This window comes from Plectropomus leopardus, chromosome 19 (assembly GCF_008729295.1).
Source record: "Plectropomus leopardus isolate mb chromosome 19, YSFRI_Pleo_2.0, whole genome shotgun sequence".
NCBI classification, from domain to species: domain Eukaryota; kingdom Metazoa; phylum Chordata; class Actinopteri; order Perciformes; family Serranidae; genus Plectropomus; species Plectropomus leopardus.
In genome coordinates, this window is record NC_056481.1 from 10,753,552 (window position 1) to 10,771,078 (window position 17,527).

The window sequence follows — 17,527 nt, forward strand, 5'->3', positions numbered from 1 at the left end:
AAACATCTGACAGTGTCCCGCAAAAACACCAATTATTCAATGACCTTTGGTAGACAGATGTTGCATGTTTAATTTGACAAACAAAAAAAATAAAGTTCACAATTCATAGATTTTTTCAACAGAATTGAAAAAAAAGCAGTGAAAATATCTTTTTTATAGCTTTAATAGTAAAGTAATTCTAATATAAAAATGCTTTAGAAACAACTGAAAGTATATCATAAGAAATTACATAATGCAGTTGGAATAATGAACATGAAAATGTCAGACTGTGAAAGTAATTTTGAAATGTTTCACCGAGGAAGAGGTTGCTTATAGTGTTTTTTTTTTTTTTTTTTTGTTTGCCTTCTCTCGAGATTTTAATATTATTCCTGCATAATGTAGTATTGTAAAGTTGGAGGTGAGAGATTTGAAAGTGATTTGAAACACCTAAAACTTTGAGCTGGGAGAGAGTGTAACACAGGTAGGACTGGAAAAAGAAAGATGTTTTCTGTACTTAGTGTTGCTCAACTTCAGTGTTGATCTAAATTGATCAGATTTTGACAGTCTTTCTAATTTGAAGAAAGCAGGATTGGGACAGGCCATACAGTCTTGTTTGCTTTCTTGCTGAAAGTAAGATGAGATTAATACCGCTCATATGTCAGTATACTAAATGTGAAACTACAGAAACTTACTGGCAAAGACTGAATGTGACAAATGCTGAAGGTAGACAGATTAGCAAATAAAAGCTACAGTAGCGGGCTCAGTTTTAAAGCAGCAGTGAAGATACTGTTATCATATGAAACTAGAGCACCTAAGGTTGTGTTCTAAAAAGCACTTTATATAGTTTATATTATTATTATTATTATCATTACCATTATCATTATCATTATTATTATTATTATTATTATTGTTATTATTATTATTATTATTATTATTATTATTATTATTATTATTATTATTGTTATTATTATTATTATTATTATTATTATTATTATTATTATTATTATTATTATTATATATTATTATTTATTATTATTAAAGTATTAGTATTATTAAATAACCCTCCGAAGTTTGGCATTCCTTTTTTTAAAAAAATATATATATTTCTGCATACTGGGTATGTAGAAAAACAGAGGCTCTTGTGGATTCAATTGTATCCATGTGTGATGATGTTTGTCCCCGAAGTAGTCATTTCATCGTAGTGGGACAAGCGTTTGCTTGAACATCCTTGAGCTGTCAAAATGATATTAAATTATAAAAAATAAACAGCTACAGAATCAAACACGAAACAGTTCAAAAACTAAATGTTGACAGCTTTTACAAATGCGTTTTCTTACTTTAAAACTGAACATACGTTATTTTTTTCTCGAGACCTACTCTGCTGTTAAGCTCTCCTCCTCCTCACTTTCACTTTCGTTTTAGATGCTGCATCATAACCGTCGTGCTCCCGTGCCGTGCCGTGTCACTTTTGCATATTTTGCAGCTAACGCACTTGCTTGTTTTTATGCAATGTGAAACGCTCCCAAACTTTTGAAGTTTGTTGTCAAAAAACCGGCTTCTCCACCTCCGTTCCGGTCTGCATGGGACGTAAACAGTCCCGCTATACAGCCAGTGACGTAATAATCGCGCGACTCAACGAATCAATAATTTTATTTGTTGCCAACACATTTAATAATCGATTATTATCGATTTTATTGATTCGTTATTGCAGCCCTAAGGGAATCCAAGTGCAATGACTTAGACTTTTAAAAAGTTTTGATGGTAGAAAGTTAAGATAGAGGTAACACACAGACACAGAAGTTGCTGAGGGACATACGAACTTGATGCTTTTATCTTTTTCACAAAGTTGTGTAAAAACATTGTGCAGTCCTCTGCAGAGGAGTCTGGAGCTGCAGTGGGGAATGGATTAATGTTGATGGTATTAAAAAGAGATCTCATATTGTGCTTTTGAGCAGAAACTTTAAACATCAATATGAAAAGTTTGAGCTTAGTGTTCCCTCTTGACTGTAAAGCTGAGGGTTATTAAAAAGATGATTTGTCAGGAGGATCCAATTCCACACAAAAGCTGCACAAGCCCCAAATGCAAATTTAATTAAATGAAAATGCTGTAAACCCTTTTTTTAAAAGTACAGTTGCCATGAAAGTAGTGAATGAAGGGAGGACCTTCAGGTGTGACAGCATGAAGAGTCTTTTTTTTTAATGGTTAGTATACCCATTCTTCAAAAGAACTCACCTGCGTCATAGAGCGCTCACTTATCTTTGGTGGCATTCGCCCAGACGCTTTTATCTCCTCAGGTTATTAGTAAACTGTGGTTGGCATTTCTGTTGCCAAGCCTGTGAATTGGATTTTGATTGTGGAGGTTAAAGCATCAAAAACTGATATGTGAAAAATAATACCTCAGATTTTCAGAATTTCAGGCTACAATCCTGTAAAAAAGTTAGTTTTAAAAAACTTGCTACATTAACACCTAGCATCCACGCTATTTGCCGTTTTGGAAACCCTAAAACAGAGACCTTTTTAAAACTCTGCTGACCCCATTTTAGTTTGAAATTTCTGGAGTAGTCTGGACGGAGGGAAACTAATGCGTTTGAAAATGATAACATAGACAACCAAGTTTGCTTATAGCTAAATCTACCTATCTTTTGGGTTTTTATCCCTCCTGTGTGGGTCCTCCTTTTTCAGCGCCATGGATTGGATGATGCTCATGGTTTCACTCTGATATGTCTCCATATTTGCTTCTGTGTTTCTGTTTTTTGCCTCCTCAACTGCCTTTTACCACTTACATACTGCAACCATAATTATGCTTTCAATGACAGTTCAATCTCGTTGCCAATCCAAGCAAGAAATTTCGTCTTATTTTTCGCCTTCTCCATTGTATTTTCTGTTACTAAGCAACCAATCACACAATTTAGACGATGTTTCTTGAAAGAAACATTACCTTTAAGTTTTTCAAAATGTCACTTTTCAGTGTACACCACATGTATCATTTCATCTCCATTTTGAGGTTGGTGGCACAACTTGGAGAAAAACATAAAATAAAAGTCAAACTAGCTGCATATCAGGGAACATAGAGTTGCTGAGTGGGAGGAACACAAGCTGTTTTTCTAGTATCTGCATTGGAGCACATTTCAAATTTTTCTTTTAACTTCCTCAAACACAAGACTCTCCTTGTTAATGTAACAACCCTACAGCTTTATCTATTTTTTGGTTTTAATTATTACAAACTTTAAGTAGTCATGTTTTGTCATTTTGCCATATCTAACAGCTCTAAATACTACAATGCCCATAAGCCTCAGCCGTCATTACTGTGGAGACAAGTCAGAGGTGCAAATTAGAGTTGTAGTGATTTTGAAACGCTTTGTTGACAGATTTGAGAAAAAAATTACAATGTCATGGTTACTGAAAGCATTCAAGATGTACCCAGAATTCAAAAGCTGGAGATTATATTATTAATTTTCTCCTCACAGTAATAAGTTTCAGTTCACAGTTAGCTGCACACTTAACAGAATTGTTATATTACCTGCAGTAGATGGTGATTGGCTCGCCACAGTTTGGAGAAGCAGACAGGTTTACTGTCACAGAAGCTTAGCAATGCACTGCTGTGAACGGAGGCAGCAGCAAAATGTTTTTTAGTGTATGTGTATGTTATATTTAGAATATTTTCACCACTTTATTGTGCCGTCAGACAGGTCTTTTCAAAGCCGAACTCCATTGATAAAGACAGTAATTTCACCTTAAAGAACACGGGAGTTGCTGGTGTACAGCTGCCTCAATTGGTCAGTTAGTTTGTTATTGTGTGACTATGGTGTTTTTAAGGAGTTCATTTGGATTCACCAAACAAAAAAATATCCAGTTGATGCAATGGCAGACCAGCAACGTCCATGTTTCGAGAGATTAAATTACCTTTTACCTTTATGTCAATGGAGTCTGCTGGTTTTGGAGCAAACGATATAATGGCTACAGTTTCCCATTAAAGAGGGCTGCGTGCTCCAAGGAGAGCGGTGAAAATATTTTAATATAACATACACCTACATTGACATTGTGTTTTTTTGGTTGCACAAATATATTTTGCTGCTGCCCCATCCAAAACAGCATAATGCTTAGCTTCTGTTACGGTACTCCTGCCTGTTTCTCCAAACTGGAGGCGCACCAACTGCCATCTGCTGTATGTAATATACTGACTATGGGTAAGTACCCCATACAACCCCTATTGAATTTATAGGAATTATTAATGTTATAGGAAGATGTAACTGAGTGTGGATTGTGATGAGGATAATGCTAAATGATGCACAGATGTTGCACAAATATTTTCCTAAGCTTGCAACATGACATTTGCTAAATGTACAAGTCAGTCACACGCAGTGTCGACCCACATGCTTTAAAATACCAGTTGTAAACATATGTTTCCTCTCAGTAGAAACTTAAGTTTGCGAATGTGAGGGTGCTTTGTGAAACTAAATGACTCCATGTTTACCAATCGAGAGTCTCCCGGTTTGTTAATTACAATCCAAAACCAACATGTCCCCACTAAATGACTTACTGATTATTGGAAAAAAAGAAATATTCACCCCTTATTTTCCTCTGAACTTTATTTATCAACCGCAGAGCGAAGCAGTTGATTGACTTTACGGGGCCCCGGAGGAGCTCCGACATGCAGAGACCATTTGAAAATAAAACACACTCAAGTGGAAATTGGACTTGGGATTTGAATGAGATCCTAGCTTGGCCCTGAGTTAAGCATCCACATACCACAGCATTATTATAAAGCCAAATAGCAGTAGACACATTTCTGGGTCAGGCTTATTTGACATTGCATAACAACACTGGTTTTATTGGGTGGTTGCCAAATGTCTCAACATATTTCATTATGATTCCAAGCTTGTTGTAAGAGATGAAAAAAAACTTCCCTGTGGTTCGACAGCCTGCTGTTTGGATACTGTGTACCACAGAACTAAAACCTGTGGAAGCAGCAACATTCAAGCATGATCCAGTGTGTTGTTCATCACCAGAGCAGCTTATAACGGATGTTGGCGTCAAAAATGACTGAGAACATTGTTACATTTTTTTTTCTCCGTGCCTTTGATAACCGTTGATAACTAACGTGGTAACTGTGACCTCACTGTGATCAGTTTTATAATAACTCGACAAATTACCAACAGCCAAGATTCACATTTTTTCATGCTAATTTAGACTTATTATTTACTTGCTTAAAGCAGCCATAATGATCTTATTCAGTCCTTTTAATTAACTACTAGAAAAGTGTTTCCCCTGGAAACTCCAAACTAAGCATCAAAATCAATTCTGTCTTTCATCCCACAAATCAGTGACAGATAATGTTCATTTCCTTTCAGGTTGATGAAATCTACCATGATGAATCTTTGGGGACCAACATCAACGTTGTCCTTGTCCGCATGATAATGGTCGGGTACCGACAGGTGAGCTATGTTGCAAACCGCTGTTCTTTTCTGTCTCTGCAGGCATTTGGGTTTGATTCATGACACAACAGTGATTTAAACCTTTTTCCCATTATTACATTCCTGTTCCTGCCTACATAAAGCTATATAGTGTATTTTACATTTTGTTTTGACTGAAAACAAGAAAAATAAATAGAGTTGCAGCTTCATTTCTGTCAGACACTCCATCAACTACAAGGTTCACATGTTGTCAGCAATAACTAACGGCCATTTATGGTAATTCAAATCAAGAAAATTAATAATTTCATAAACAATACAACAACTTATTTTAGTAACATTTTAAGTATAGTCACAAAACCATATGGTTACAGGAATTATTTAAATTCCAAAATAATGAACTTGCCCCCTCAGGGCTTGTGGTTTGCATATGTGTGTATATATATATTTGTTGAACTATTTTCTCTCAGGCTAACTCAATGTGTCACTGCATGTCAGTGCATTTTAGTAACTGGTATACAGTTGGATTTCTGCAGTAATTTGATTTATTTCATGTCATACATGTTTATTAGAAATGCAGCTTCTGTAACTGGGGTAGAGGATTAGAAAAACTCTAAGCTAGACCTTTTCTGTAGAAAGATAATTTCTCTCATGGCCAGTAAATCATCTTCTGCCTCAGGTTTCTTTAATCCCTTACGTCAATACATACAGGTTATTTATGTTTCTAATGGACATTTTACATTATAGAACGTTGTCATTGCCTCCTCCTCAAGAAGTAATTATTATATTTCTAAAATAGGTTGCAGCACCCAGGTGCTATTGAGTGATATTGACGGCTATAACAGTTATGGCGTATGTGTGTAGGGTTAACTTACGTCATGTCATGAAGTATTCAGTAGGTGCTGCTTGTTTTAATAACCTGCATTACTTAAGATCAATAAAGGGACATTTTTCCATTTCCTATTGTTATGTAGGTGCACTGAGACATAAAGATATAATCAAACATAAATCTTATATACCAGTATGATAAAATATGTAAACCACATATAGTGTCATATGTATACCGAATATACTTGATGCATCGCATCTTTTTCTTCATGGGATGTATAAAATGACTAAAACGTGAACATCGTGTATAGATTGTCACTTCCTTACATAAGTCACTGGCACGAGACTCGCTTTGGTGTTTTGGTTCTCTCACTCTCTCCCTCTCACAGACAAATATGCACACAAAGACTCACAAACATGATTCGTGAAACACACTCCTCGGCCAGTTCAGACCACCTGAGCGATAGTGTGTGAGTAGGCGAGGTGTGTGTTTCTGTATCTGCAGGGCTCCAGACTGCGACCATTTAGTTGCATTTTGCGACCATGGAGCACCAGTTCGACTTGCACTATTAATTTATGAACTGGAGATCTTTTTGTTTGTTTCCAGCTCATATTGAATAAATCCTCATGTTTAAAGGTGCGGAAACAGTTCAACTGTATGCAAACTGATAACATCTAACTGTTGACCAGAAACTTCAACTTCACTGATGCTTCAAAATAAAAGCACCAGTGGTTTTGGTTTTATTTATTTCATAATAACAATACTTACATTTTAACATTTAATCTTCACTTAAATGTAACTGTACTTAATTTAATAATTTTATATTTTAGTAGTCTATGATAGTTTAGAGGTTTCAAAATATTAGATATAAGATATATGTTGTGTGTCGCAATATGGCCCAGAAATATTGCACCATTATTTTTAAGCATTATCATCCAGCCCCGCTGCTATATTTTTTTAAAAAGTAAAATGTTTTTTCATGTAACACAGTTCCAACCAAGCTCAGTAGCTTTTCAAAACATGTGGGTTGCGGTCAAATATATTTAAAAAAAACCAACACATGCCTTTATCCTTGCACTTTTCCTTAACTTCATTTTTTAAAATAGAAATGATAAGCAAGACTTTTTTTTACTATATAAATCTGTATTTGTTTTAAATGTGTCATCAAAGCTAAAAAAAAAGTTTTAAATAGGTTGCTGAAAACTTCCATATTTATTAACTAGCAGGCTGCAAAGTATGTAGTCAGGAGATGCAGATACATTACACACAGTGACAGACACCAGAGAGTTATATCCCTGAATGCTTTTTAAATTACTTTCCTGATGCTGCCTGGAGACTGGGCATTGTGCGTTTTGCCACTGCTGTGTGGTTGCCAAAGCAGAGAGATGCCGTTTATACAGTACCAATTAGATAAGCTCAAATATGTAAAATGTGTCACTGGAACACACACCCAGCGGACAAGAAAGAGAGACGTTTTGTCAGTCCCCCAGGCCTCACACACTGTTTATGAGCTGTTCTGTTGTCAGTCACCACACTATTTCACCCTCAACTAATTTTTGTTGTTGAATTGGCAGCATCCTCATAACACGGGGGACAAAACCGAATAATTCTTTCCATTTCCACTTCTTTCAGTTTCCACTTAAAAACCACCTCTCTGCACTCGCAATTCAAAGCCAGTCTGAGAAGAAAAACAAAACACTTTTTTTAATGTTCACGATGCGAATCAAATCTGTCAGAGGTGGATAGTGTTGATAAATGGACTGCGTTTGTTTCTACTTCTTCCGACCACTCAGCGTGCTTTTACATTATATGTGCTTTCACTCATTTACACACACATTTCTATACTGAAGGCCAAGGCTGCAAACATCGGCATTCACAATTTGGGATACAGTTTCTTGTCCAAGGATAGTTTAGCATACAGACTGGAGGAATCGAGGAGCAAATGCCCAGTCTTCCTGTTAGTAGATAGACCACGCTACCTCCAACCATTTTAATTTAACAACGAGGGTTGCTGTTGTTTTTTTGTTGTTGTTTTTTTTAAACCAGTGCCAAAATGATACTTTAAAAAAAATAAAATAAAGCAATGCTCAATATCATGAAAGCTTTTTATTGCAAAGGCTAATTTAAATTTAAAGTTGAATATATTACCTCTTAAAAAGAGTACACTTTTATTATATACAAATATGAATTAATACAAAACACTATTTACAAATTCACAAAGCACATTCACATTATCAATAGAACTAAACAAACAACAATCCTTATTTACTAAATAACAGTTACAATAATAATAACAGCAAAATAAATTTTGTCATGGAAATGAGCCACCGAAATCTGCGTCATTAATCGTTCCGGTAGGTACTGCTGGTATAGGAACTGGTGTCATACTGGCATCAGGCTTTAATACTGAACCCTAGTGACAACACTGTGATTTTATAGATGTTCAGTAAGAAGTCGTACATACTTAGATCATCTTAGACTAACAAAAAGACAAAAGCATCCTGGAATGAGTTTTACATAAAATAGAAAAACATAATCACAAATTACACCTATTAATACTATGCTCTGATGAAATGTTTTGTCAAGTTGTCAAATAAAATTTGTATATAGATCCTCTCATGGACTGGACAGCTTTTATTCTCTGATGTTTTGTCAAAGTCAAAACATTTTCTCCTTCATGATTTTCAAAGTGAAAGTACATAGGCAGCAAAACAGGGAAAAACTGGTGAAAAGTGTTTCATTTTTTACCTCAGCAAGAGCTGTGTCCTTGGTAGTAAAACATTGTACCTCGTCCTTATCTTCTCTGCAGTCTATAAGCCTGATCGAGCGTGGCAACCCATCCCGCAGCCTGGAGCAGGTGTGTCGATGGGCCAACACGCAGCAGCGCCGCGACCCTGACCACGCAGAGTATCACGACCACGCCATCTTCCTCACAAGGCAAGATTTTGGTCCCGCAGGTATGCAAGGTACTGTATTTTTCTCGATCGAGGACTGTGCAGACTGAATGCTGATATCTGCTTCCATTCACAAAGGGGTTGGCTTCAAGTCTTGCCCAGGTAAGGTCGATGGAAAATTGAATGTGGAGGCTGAATCCAATTCTGCCCACGGCAACCTCACAAGAAAATAATCACTGAGTAGCTTCCCAACGCCTTGCTGACTTGATGCCACCCTGGAAATAAAAAATTGATATGTTAAAGAAGGTTTTTGGCATGTAGAGAAAGAACAGAAATGTTTAGTTTGTCATTTATGTAAACTAACTGTTGTTCTTTTATTGTGTAAAGATCAGTATGAGCTTTTCTCCACTCAACCCTAATAACACATGTATGCAGTCATTTAGTGTTTTATACCATACATGATTTGTCGGTTTAGCATTTGTCTCATTGTGTATTTCTTCTTTGCAGCCCTTCAAAACAAAATTTTGAAGCGAGCAGCCTAACCGCCAAAGAAACTTGGTCCAGAATGAACAAACATCCTTTGTGCTCAAGTTCAATATCTTGCACTGACCTGTGTATATTTTTAACTTTTAAAGCACACGTGTCATGTTTAGAGGACAACCTGAGACTACCTGGTTTGCTTGTCACACCTCCGGATGTTGCCATAGCTGCCGTTGTGTTGTGTTCAAAACAAGCCCAGTTTCTATGGCGCCTTGCACTGTGTTGGTCTGGACCTGCTGCTGTGTGTCGGGGTCACAGGCAGACATCGCACTCTCCTGTCAAAGTTTAGCTGTGAAATGGTAGATTCTATATACAAATACAGATATCGTGGCTTTGGGATGAATAGAAGAAACTCCATTCAGTTTGTGTAGTGGCTGCAAAGCAAATGCACTGAATGAATGTTTGTTACAAGAGCACTGTCATCAAATCTTTTGTTTTATGTTTTTGATTTGCGCTCCCTGCCACTGACTTATTTCCCACGCAGAATGTCGAGCATTTGAGTTTATCGACCAGATGACAGAGACCACCTCTTCCTCACTCATGAGATCAGCATTAGAGAAACACTTTTTGACCCCTAGCTGCCGCTGCTGCACCTTTTTTGCTTCAATGTGCAAAGCCTCCCTTCATGGGAATGTAATCTGCATTTCCCTGAATTCCTCTTATCTGCTTTTCAGATAAAAGGTAATGCTCCACAACTGCTGCTTTCATGTTTTGCTATTTCACCCGCAGCACTAAATGTGTTGATTTTGTTGTCATTCATGAAAAGAACCATCAGCCATCTGGATGAAAACCATGTCCTTGATAAACATCATCATCACACTGTAGCAAAAAAAAGAAAGAAACTAAGACTCTGCTATGACTGACTTGCTCTTTTTCAACACCACCAAAATAACCTAATGCTTTTTAAGAGTCTTCATCATCAGCTGTCTGCCTGCTGCATTTTCTGCTTTTTACCTGCATGCCAAAAAGGTCTTCTGATGGTCAGAAAGCATGAAAATTTATCTGAAAGCCGCCAAAAGGAGGCCGGGAGGAGCGTGCTTCTGAACCAAACCAAAACGCGCTAAGCTGAATCGCTGCACTCCTTCTTGATCGAGTTATGTTTAATGTTTGTGCTTTGCTTAAAGGTTTGGTGAACTGTGTGAAATGTTGGGAGGCCGGATGTCTGCAGGGCTTGCTGTTTACTTCAGATTTTTTTTTTTTTTAATCAGAAATTGAGATTTTCAATAAAGGTGTCAAGCAAGAACTTTAGGCTCTTTTCAGTGTCCCCAACCTGCTAAAACTCTGTAGTATCTGTTGCAAGCAAGGTGAGTTTTAAAGCAAAATTTTACTCCACAAATGGCTGTTTGTATATCAATTACGCACCCAGTGTTTTGCTGAATTTAGTTATTTTGGCATGCCTTTGGTGAATGGGGAATCCAAAAATAGGGAAAACCGTCGATGAACTGGAGTAAAATGAGGCCACTTAAACAACAAAAACTAAATCCAAACATGTGCTTACAGACTCTCACACAACTTGTACAGTATTATTAAAATTCAGTTATATGCTCAGTACTTCCCAAACAAATGCATTTTTGCTAAAACCTAAACCTTGTCTAAAAGTAAACTTATCAATGTTTTCCTCAAAGCCTGACTCCGCTGAAAAAACAGCAGTTTTACCTCACTGAACACAGGAGCTGCTGGTGTACTGCTGCCTCAGTCAGTCAAAGAAAAGTCTGGTTTTGCAGAGAGTGCAAACAAGTTTCTGTTCAGTTCCCTGTTCGAAAGGGCTAGCTTTGGGATTTACTGAGCATACAGCTGGATAAAATCTTGCACAAGTTGTGTGACAGTGTAAAAGGATGTTTTGGTACAGTGATGCTGTTTGTAAATGCACCAGATGCAGGCGAGAAAGCGTTTGTTGTTTTTTTTTTAATAATAGAGAATGTTACTGCCTTAAAACAACCTGCTGTTACAGGTTAGAAGCAGTACACACACATATACAGTAAATGTCTCCACAGAAAGACACATTCAAAGTTTTCATCACAAACTCCTGTTTTTGAACTCGTACTTAACTTCAGGTGGTCTCCATTAAGACTATTTCAATAACAGAGGTTACGTCTTACATATGGATCAATGATCTTTTTGAGTATTATGAAAATGTCATGACCTTTATCCTGGTACTTGATTATTAGGGCTGTGTGGTCTTTCTGTTGCCCAGGTTACGCTCCAGTTACAGGGATGTGCCACCCACTGAGGAGCTGCACTCTAAACCATGAGGACGGCTTCTCCTCTGCCTTTGTGGTTGCTCATGAAACCGGCCATGTGTGAGTAATGGCAATTAAGCCAATAGTTTTGCATGGTAACTAAAGTCTGTAATCAAAGGTAGAGCCCTTTAATGGGGCCCTGTTGTCCTAACAACAATGCATCTGGTTGCCTCAGCATGTACACGCAGGTACTCTGCCAGATTAGATGAGCTTATCCAGCTCTGCTGTTAGAAAAAAAACTGAGTAAATGAAGTCACCGCATGTGAGCCTGTGCGCATAGTTAATGTACATTAACCACGTGTTGTGCATATGCCCTTTCTACATTATTAGGTACCCTGGCATATTTAATGAAAGCCAACACACCTGCTCAACCACAAAGTCTGCTTTTATAACACAGCTCAAAGCGGTACTGCTTTAATATGCATAACTCTAAGCCCTAATAAAATGCAAATGTGAGGTGTATATACAGTTGTCATTAAAGTTGAATTAGCTACAGAGATGAAAAATGTTTTTGTACCATGATGAATCTTTTGTATTGCCATTATACAAATGTACGATGAAACTCTGTGTGGCCTCTCTCGATATGAATAAAAAGACATAAAAAAAACGCACATCAAAAGGAAAAAGTAAGAAATAAATAACGGCTAAAAACATGTTTATTCGTGCTGTAAATTGAGGCATTTTTAACATGGTGATTGACTTGCTTCTGGAGCCAGCCTTAACTTGCCGTTCCAGGAACCGCAGTTTTTGGCAGTTCCAGGTTGGCTTAATTTTTCACCCCTGCAGGTTGCCGTGTGAAGCAGATTAAAGTTTAGTAGGCGAGTTGCCACATATATGAAGGCTGCCTTCCTCTGGTTAGTCTTAGCAGCAGGAAGCCAGAGGCTAGGAAATTCGAATGTCCTTTTTAGAAGATGGGTGGGGACTTAAAGATGGTGCAGGCTTTTCAAAGCGTTTGTAGCATACAGAGGGATCGAGGGCCTACAGTGTATGTTTGTGTGATATCTTACGAAAAATGCTTGTCCAACAGTTTGTATTATATCCGAGAAACTAGCGCCCCATGAATGACGTTATGTCCTTAATGTAAAGTCACATACATATATAAGTTTTTTTTTTTGCCCCTGATCCCGATTTGAGTCATTTGATACAGAGTATCTGCCGATACCAAGTCCCAATCCTATACTTGTATTAACCTGGATACTACAGCTGGACAATGCTCAATTCAAGTCATCATCAATCATATGCTTGACAGTTTAATAGCTCTGCAATTAAATATAAGCAAAAATGTTTGCATTCAAACTGTTCCTAAGGGTTTTTTTTATTTATTCACTTCCTTGTTTACTCCAGTCAGCATATTGATCACATGGTCAAATCCTTCCAAAATACGTGGGTTATGCACAAATTATGGGCTCAGGGTTAGGGAGGATGTATACGAATTTGTTTGCATCACTTTTCGTTGGAAAACAAACAGCCTGCTTTAGAGCAGGTGTTCACCGTGCTCTGGAGGAGCCTCTTGTTTTTGATAAGTGAGAGGGTCAATAGAATGTAAAGTCAATTTAATTAACTTGGGTTTTTGGTTTTTTTTTAAAAATCGAATGACAGCATACATATTGTGCAAACATGCAGTCTTGCAGAGACTCCTTCAGTATTAAAGAGGTTTGTAGAATTACGTGTAAAGTCTTCAAAATATTAGAAAGTTTCATGAAGAATATCAAACTATTTCTTTAAGCTAAGTGCATGAATATTTTATTGCCTTCCCTTCTCTGCAGCTCCGTGACTCCTTATTATTTCAGGATTGCGGTGCGACAGCATGCCTGCACTCTGTCTGTGAACTTGTGGAGCTTCAGTTGGACTCATTAGCAGCTTCTGTCTGTGTTCATAAACCAGAGTTATTATGTTTAACTGCTGGTTCATTTCAGACAGACTTCCTCTCCTATAACGGAGCTTTAAAGGCTTATAAAGTCTGCGAACCCCCGCTGCGGCATAGACATCGAACAATTGGCCAGACGGACTTGATTGTCTGTCGCAAAAGAACAGGTCGCTTACAAGCTCTTCAGTGGAAATGGGTACAGACTACATGCTATACCCGTCAGTGCGTGAATAACTCGGTGATCTAATGCATCACTTTCATCAACACTGTAAAGGGTTTGTGGCTGAATGGTTTCAGAGTGCATGTCTGTACATCTCTGTCAAAACAGCTGAAATATTTTCCCGAAACATCTCCACTGTATTGTGGCATTATGGCTGAGAGAAGTTTAGAAATACAAGAATTTTTATCACCTTTTATGGTATTTTGAAAAACAAGTGAAAATCTCTAAAAAAAAAACCAAAAAAAAAAACCCTTAAAATTTATTGTAAAATCAGCAGCATGATCATCAGCTTTTCTTTGCATCTTCATCCCCATTTTCTGTCATCATCTACTGTGGCAAACAGCATCCTTCCTAAATGCATGTCAGCATCAGGGTTCATACAAGCTGCTTGAGGCGCTTGAAGAATTTGACAAATGAGTCCTGCAATATGTTGAAAATCAGGCATTTTTATTTTTACTTGGTCCTTGAAAATGTACTTAAATATAATTGAAAGAAGAAACATATTAGATAAATGTTTTAAACTAGGAATTTGAGGAGCATGTTGTATGAGCACCATTTGTTGGTAAACACCAACAACTTCATGGGAGCTGTCCTTTTAACAACTACAGCTCCCATGAAGCTTTGTCACAGTGTCAGTGGCTAATGAGACGGGATATTCCAGGCTCAACGGGGATACAAGCCACCAGAGCTGTCTGTGGGTGAAGCTGAGTAGCTAATAGAGAGCTCAGACAGACAACATTTGAATTTATTCCATTACAAAGAAATGACAGATGCTAGTAGCAGAGTGCAGAGCCCAAATCCTGCTGCTTGCTATGAAAATAATCCTGACTTAGAGCCGAAAAGGTATTTTGTAAAATAGCAGTTTTAGGCAGTTTTGCACTGAGAAAAATATACCAGAATTCTCCCAAGGAGACGAACTTTAACTTAATTGATAAAAAAAAAACAACAAAAAAAAAAAAACAAGGTCATTGTGCTAACAATGAGTGTAAGAGTCAATGCTTGGATGCTTTCGATGCTGTATTCCATAGATGTATTTTGATCTATAACTAATCAGGTTACTAGGCTCTTATTTCTCCTATTCTTAGGTTTCCTCCTGTTCAGTAATCCTATTATTTTCCAATCAGGCTTGGCATGGAGCACGATGGCCAGGGGAATCGTTGTGCTGATGAGACCAGTATGGGCAGCATAATGGCTCCGCTCGTCCAAGCAGCTTTCCACCGCTACCACTGGTCACGTTGCAGCAAGCAGGAGCTCAATCGATATATCCAGTATGTGCCGTGTATCCCACTGCTCTTTTCTACCTACACTAGTTTTATGCTGCTTCTGTGTAAAACAGCTCAGTTTGACCCTTTTTTGTAATTTTATTTTTGTAGAACTTTCTCCTTATCTGGTCTCTTTTCTAATATTTCGAGTTTCTGACTCTGTTACTCTGATCTTTTCTACAGCTCTTACGACTGCCTGCTGGATGATCCCTTTGAGCACAAGTGGCCAAAGCTTCCCGAGCTCCCTGGGATCAATTATTCAATGGACGAGCAGTGCCGCTTTGATTTCGGCGTTGGTTATAAAATGTGCACTGCTGTAAGTCTTTTGCACCTGTGTAATCCTCAAAATAATGATTGTATCAGGTGTTTGTCCAAATTCAGAGGATTACCTAAAGGAGATGTAAGTCAGCACGCTCCCAGGCGCCCACGGAGGCAGAGTGATGTGCTGCTGTGGACCGGGGAAGAAGCAAAACATATTTTAGCCACTAAAAAAAAAATCAGTATCAGTTTAAATGAGTGCTAGATTTTCACTGCTTTAGTTCAGCTTTCTGTCAGACAGCCTGTTCAGGTGAGTAACCAAAAGCATTTTATTGTTTTGACAAAAACAAACATTTTACCTCATAGAACATGAGAGTTTCTCAGTTGGTTTGTTTACAGTGGTGGAATATAACGAAGAACATTTACTAAAGTTCAGATTTTAGATACTTTTACCTAAAATTCACCTGTTCCTTTTTTCGTGCTTCATACTAGGGGTTGACGGATATCGGTTTTTCAGTGCAGATACCGATACAGATTATTAGTATTTAATAAGACCCATATTCAGAACCGATATGCATTTACAATAAAAATGAAAATCTTTCTGTTAATATTAAGAATATAACAAACCCCAACACAAAACTTTGTTAACTTGCCTTTAACAAATGTTTAATAAAAACTGAAACTTTAAACATCATACACAGCATGTTCCCAGAAACTTTTTTTATAAAGTCAAGTGAGAATTAAAAAAAAAAAAGAATAAATACAAAAAACTCCCTGAGGTTAAAGTTCTTCCCACGCTGACACTTCTTTTGCACTTTTAATTAATTAATTTTATTAGTGATCATCAAAATAACGCTGATACAGATAATCAGCAAAATGCCAAATATCGGCCCCAATAATCAGCTAGGCCGATTATCTGTTGACCCCTACTTCACATTTCTATTCTTTTACATTTAAGAGGGTAATAATACACTTTGGACTCTCCTAACAATTGTAATTTCTTTACAAATTAAGATATTTTAATACATGCAGCTACCCCTGTGAGCTAGTTCAGGCAGCCAACTAGATTCCTTCACACAGGTCGCACATCACTCGTTTGTCATCTACAAAACACTCCTTCTGATTTGGCAGTCTCTTTAAGCTGCAAATATCTGCCAGCTCTCCTTCTGCCGTGTCAATGCCGCTGCTGCGCTGCTGCCTGCTCCTTCAGCCCCACCTCCACCCCAGCATCCACCTGTCAGCTCTGGATGGCGGGGAAGATATTTAATCATCACTCCCCAATAGCTCATTAAAAAATATCCACAGGGAGTGATGAGTTCGGAGTTCAGATGGCAAACTCTAACAGTGTTGTGCTGTTGAAATAAAAATTTCAAACGTGAGTTGTTCGATTGAAATAACATGAGAATAGTCTTTTAAAATATGATGTTTTGTTTAAAATAAACTAGCCAGCAATATAAAGGCCTTAAAGTACAGCTGAAATTAAAAGCAGAAAAACCAATGACTTGATTGACAGAACTATTTTCAATTATTTCAGTCATTTTCACAGAAAAAATTAATGTTTCCATCTCATTAAATTGAAAGATTTTTCAGGAATATGTACTTGATTATGCCTACTGAATTTTACCTAAGATTTTCAATGCAGGAATTTTAATTTCACAGTATTTTTATTGTGTGGTGTTATTACTTTTACTTCAATGGTAAATGGGCTAAATATTTCTTCCATCACTGTTTGTATTTGAAGAAGTTAGTTCGGATTCACCAAAGTCATAATATCACAAACAAAATAACAGATCAGGGCAGAGGAAGATTTGACACTCCTCATGTTCTCCAAGTTAAAAATTACTATTTTTCTCAAAGGAGTCAGGTGGCTTTGATGAGAACATCAATAATTGCTACAGTTACCTGTTGAAAAGGGCTGTCTGACGCCAGGGTAAAGCTGTGAAAATGTTTTAAATATAGAAGACACTAGCACTGCTTGATTTGAATTTTTGGGGTGGCTAAAATAGGCTTTGCTGTTTTTCCCCTG

At 37.3% G+C, this 17,527-nt stretch overlaps 1 protein-coding gene across 4 annotated transcripts in view; it reads left to right on the forward strand.

Annotated features, from left to right (window-relative positions):
- Positions 1-17,527, forward strand: part of LOC121958798 (A disintegrin and metalloproteinase with thrombospondin motifs 14) — a 63,643-nt gene that overhangs the window by 30,336 nt on the left and 15,780 nt on the right. For 3 of the 4 annotated variants that reach the window (XM_042507927.1, XM_042507926.1, XM_042507929.1), the window contains 5 exons: positions 5,332-5,415; positions 9,030-9,186; positions 11,849-11,954; positions 15,106-15,249; positions 15,427-15,559. In XM_042507927.1, the coding sequence (XP_042363861.1) occupies positions 5,332-5,415; positions 9,030-9,186; positions 11,849-11,954; positions 15,106-15,249; positions 15,427-15,559 (624 nt within the window). The remainder of the gene's footprint in view (positions 1-5,331; positions 5,416-9,029; positions 9,187-11,848; positions 11,955-15,105; positions 15,250-15,426; positions 15,560-17,527) is intronic. The other variant, XM_042507928.1, reaches the window with a different exon arrangement.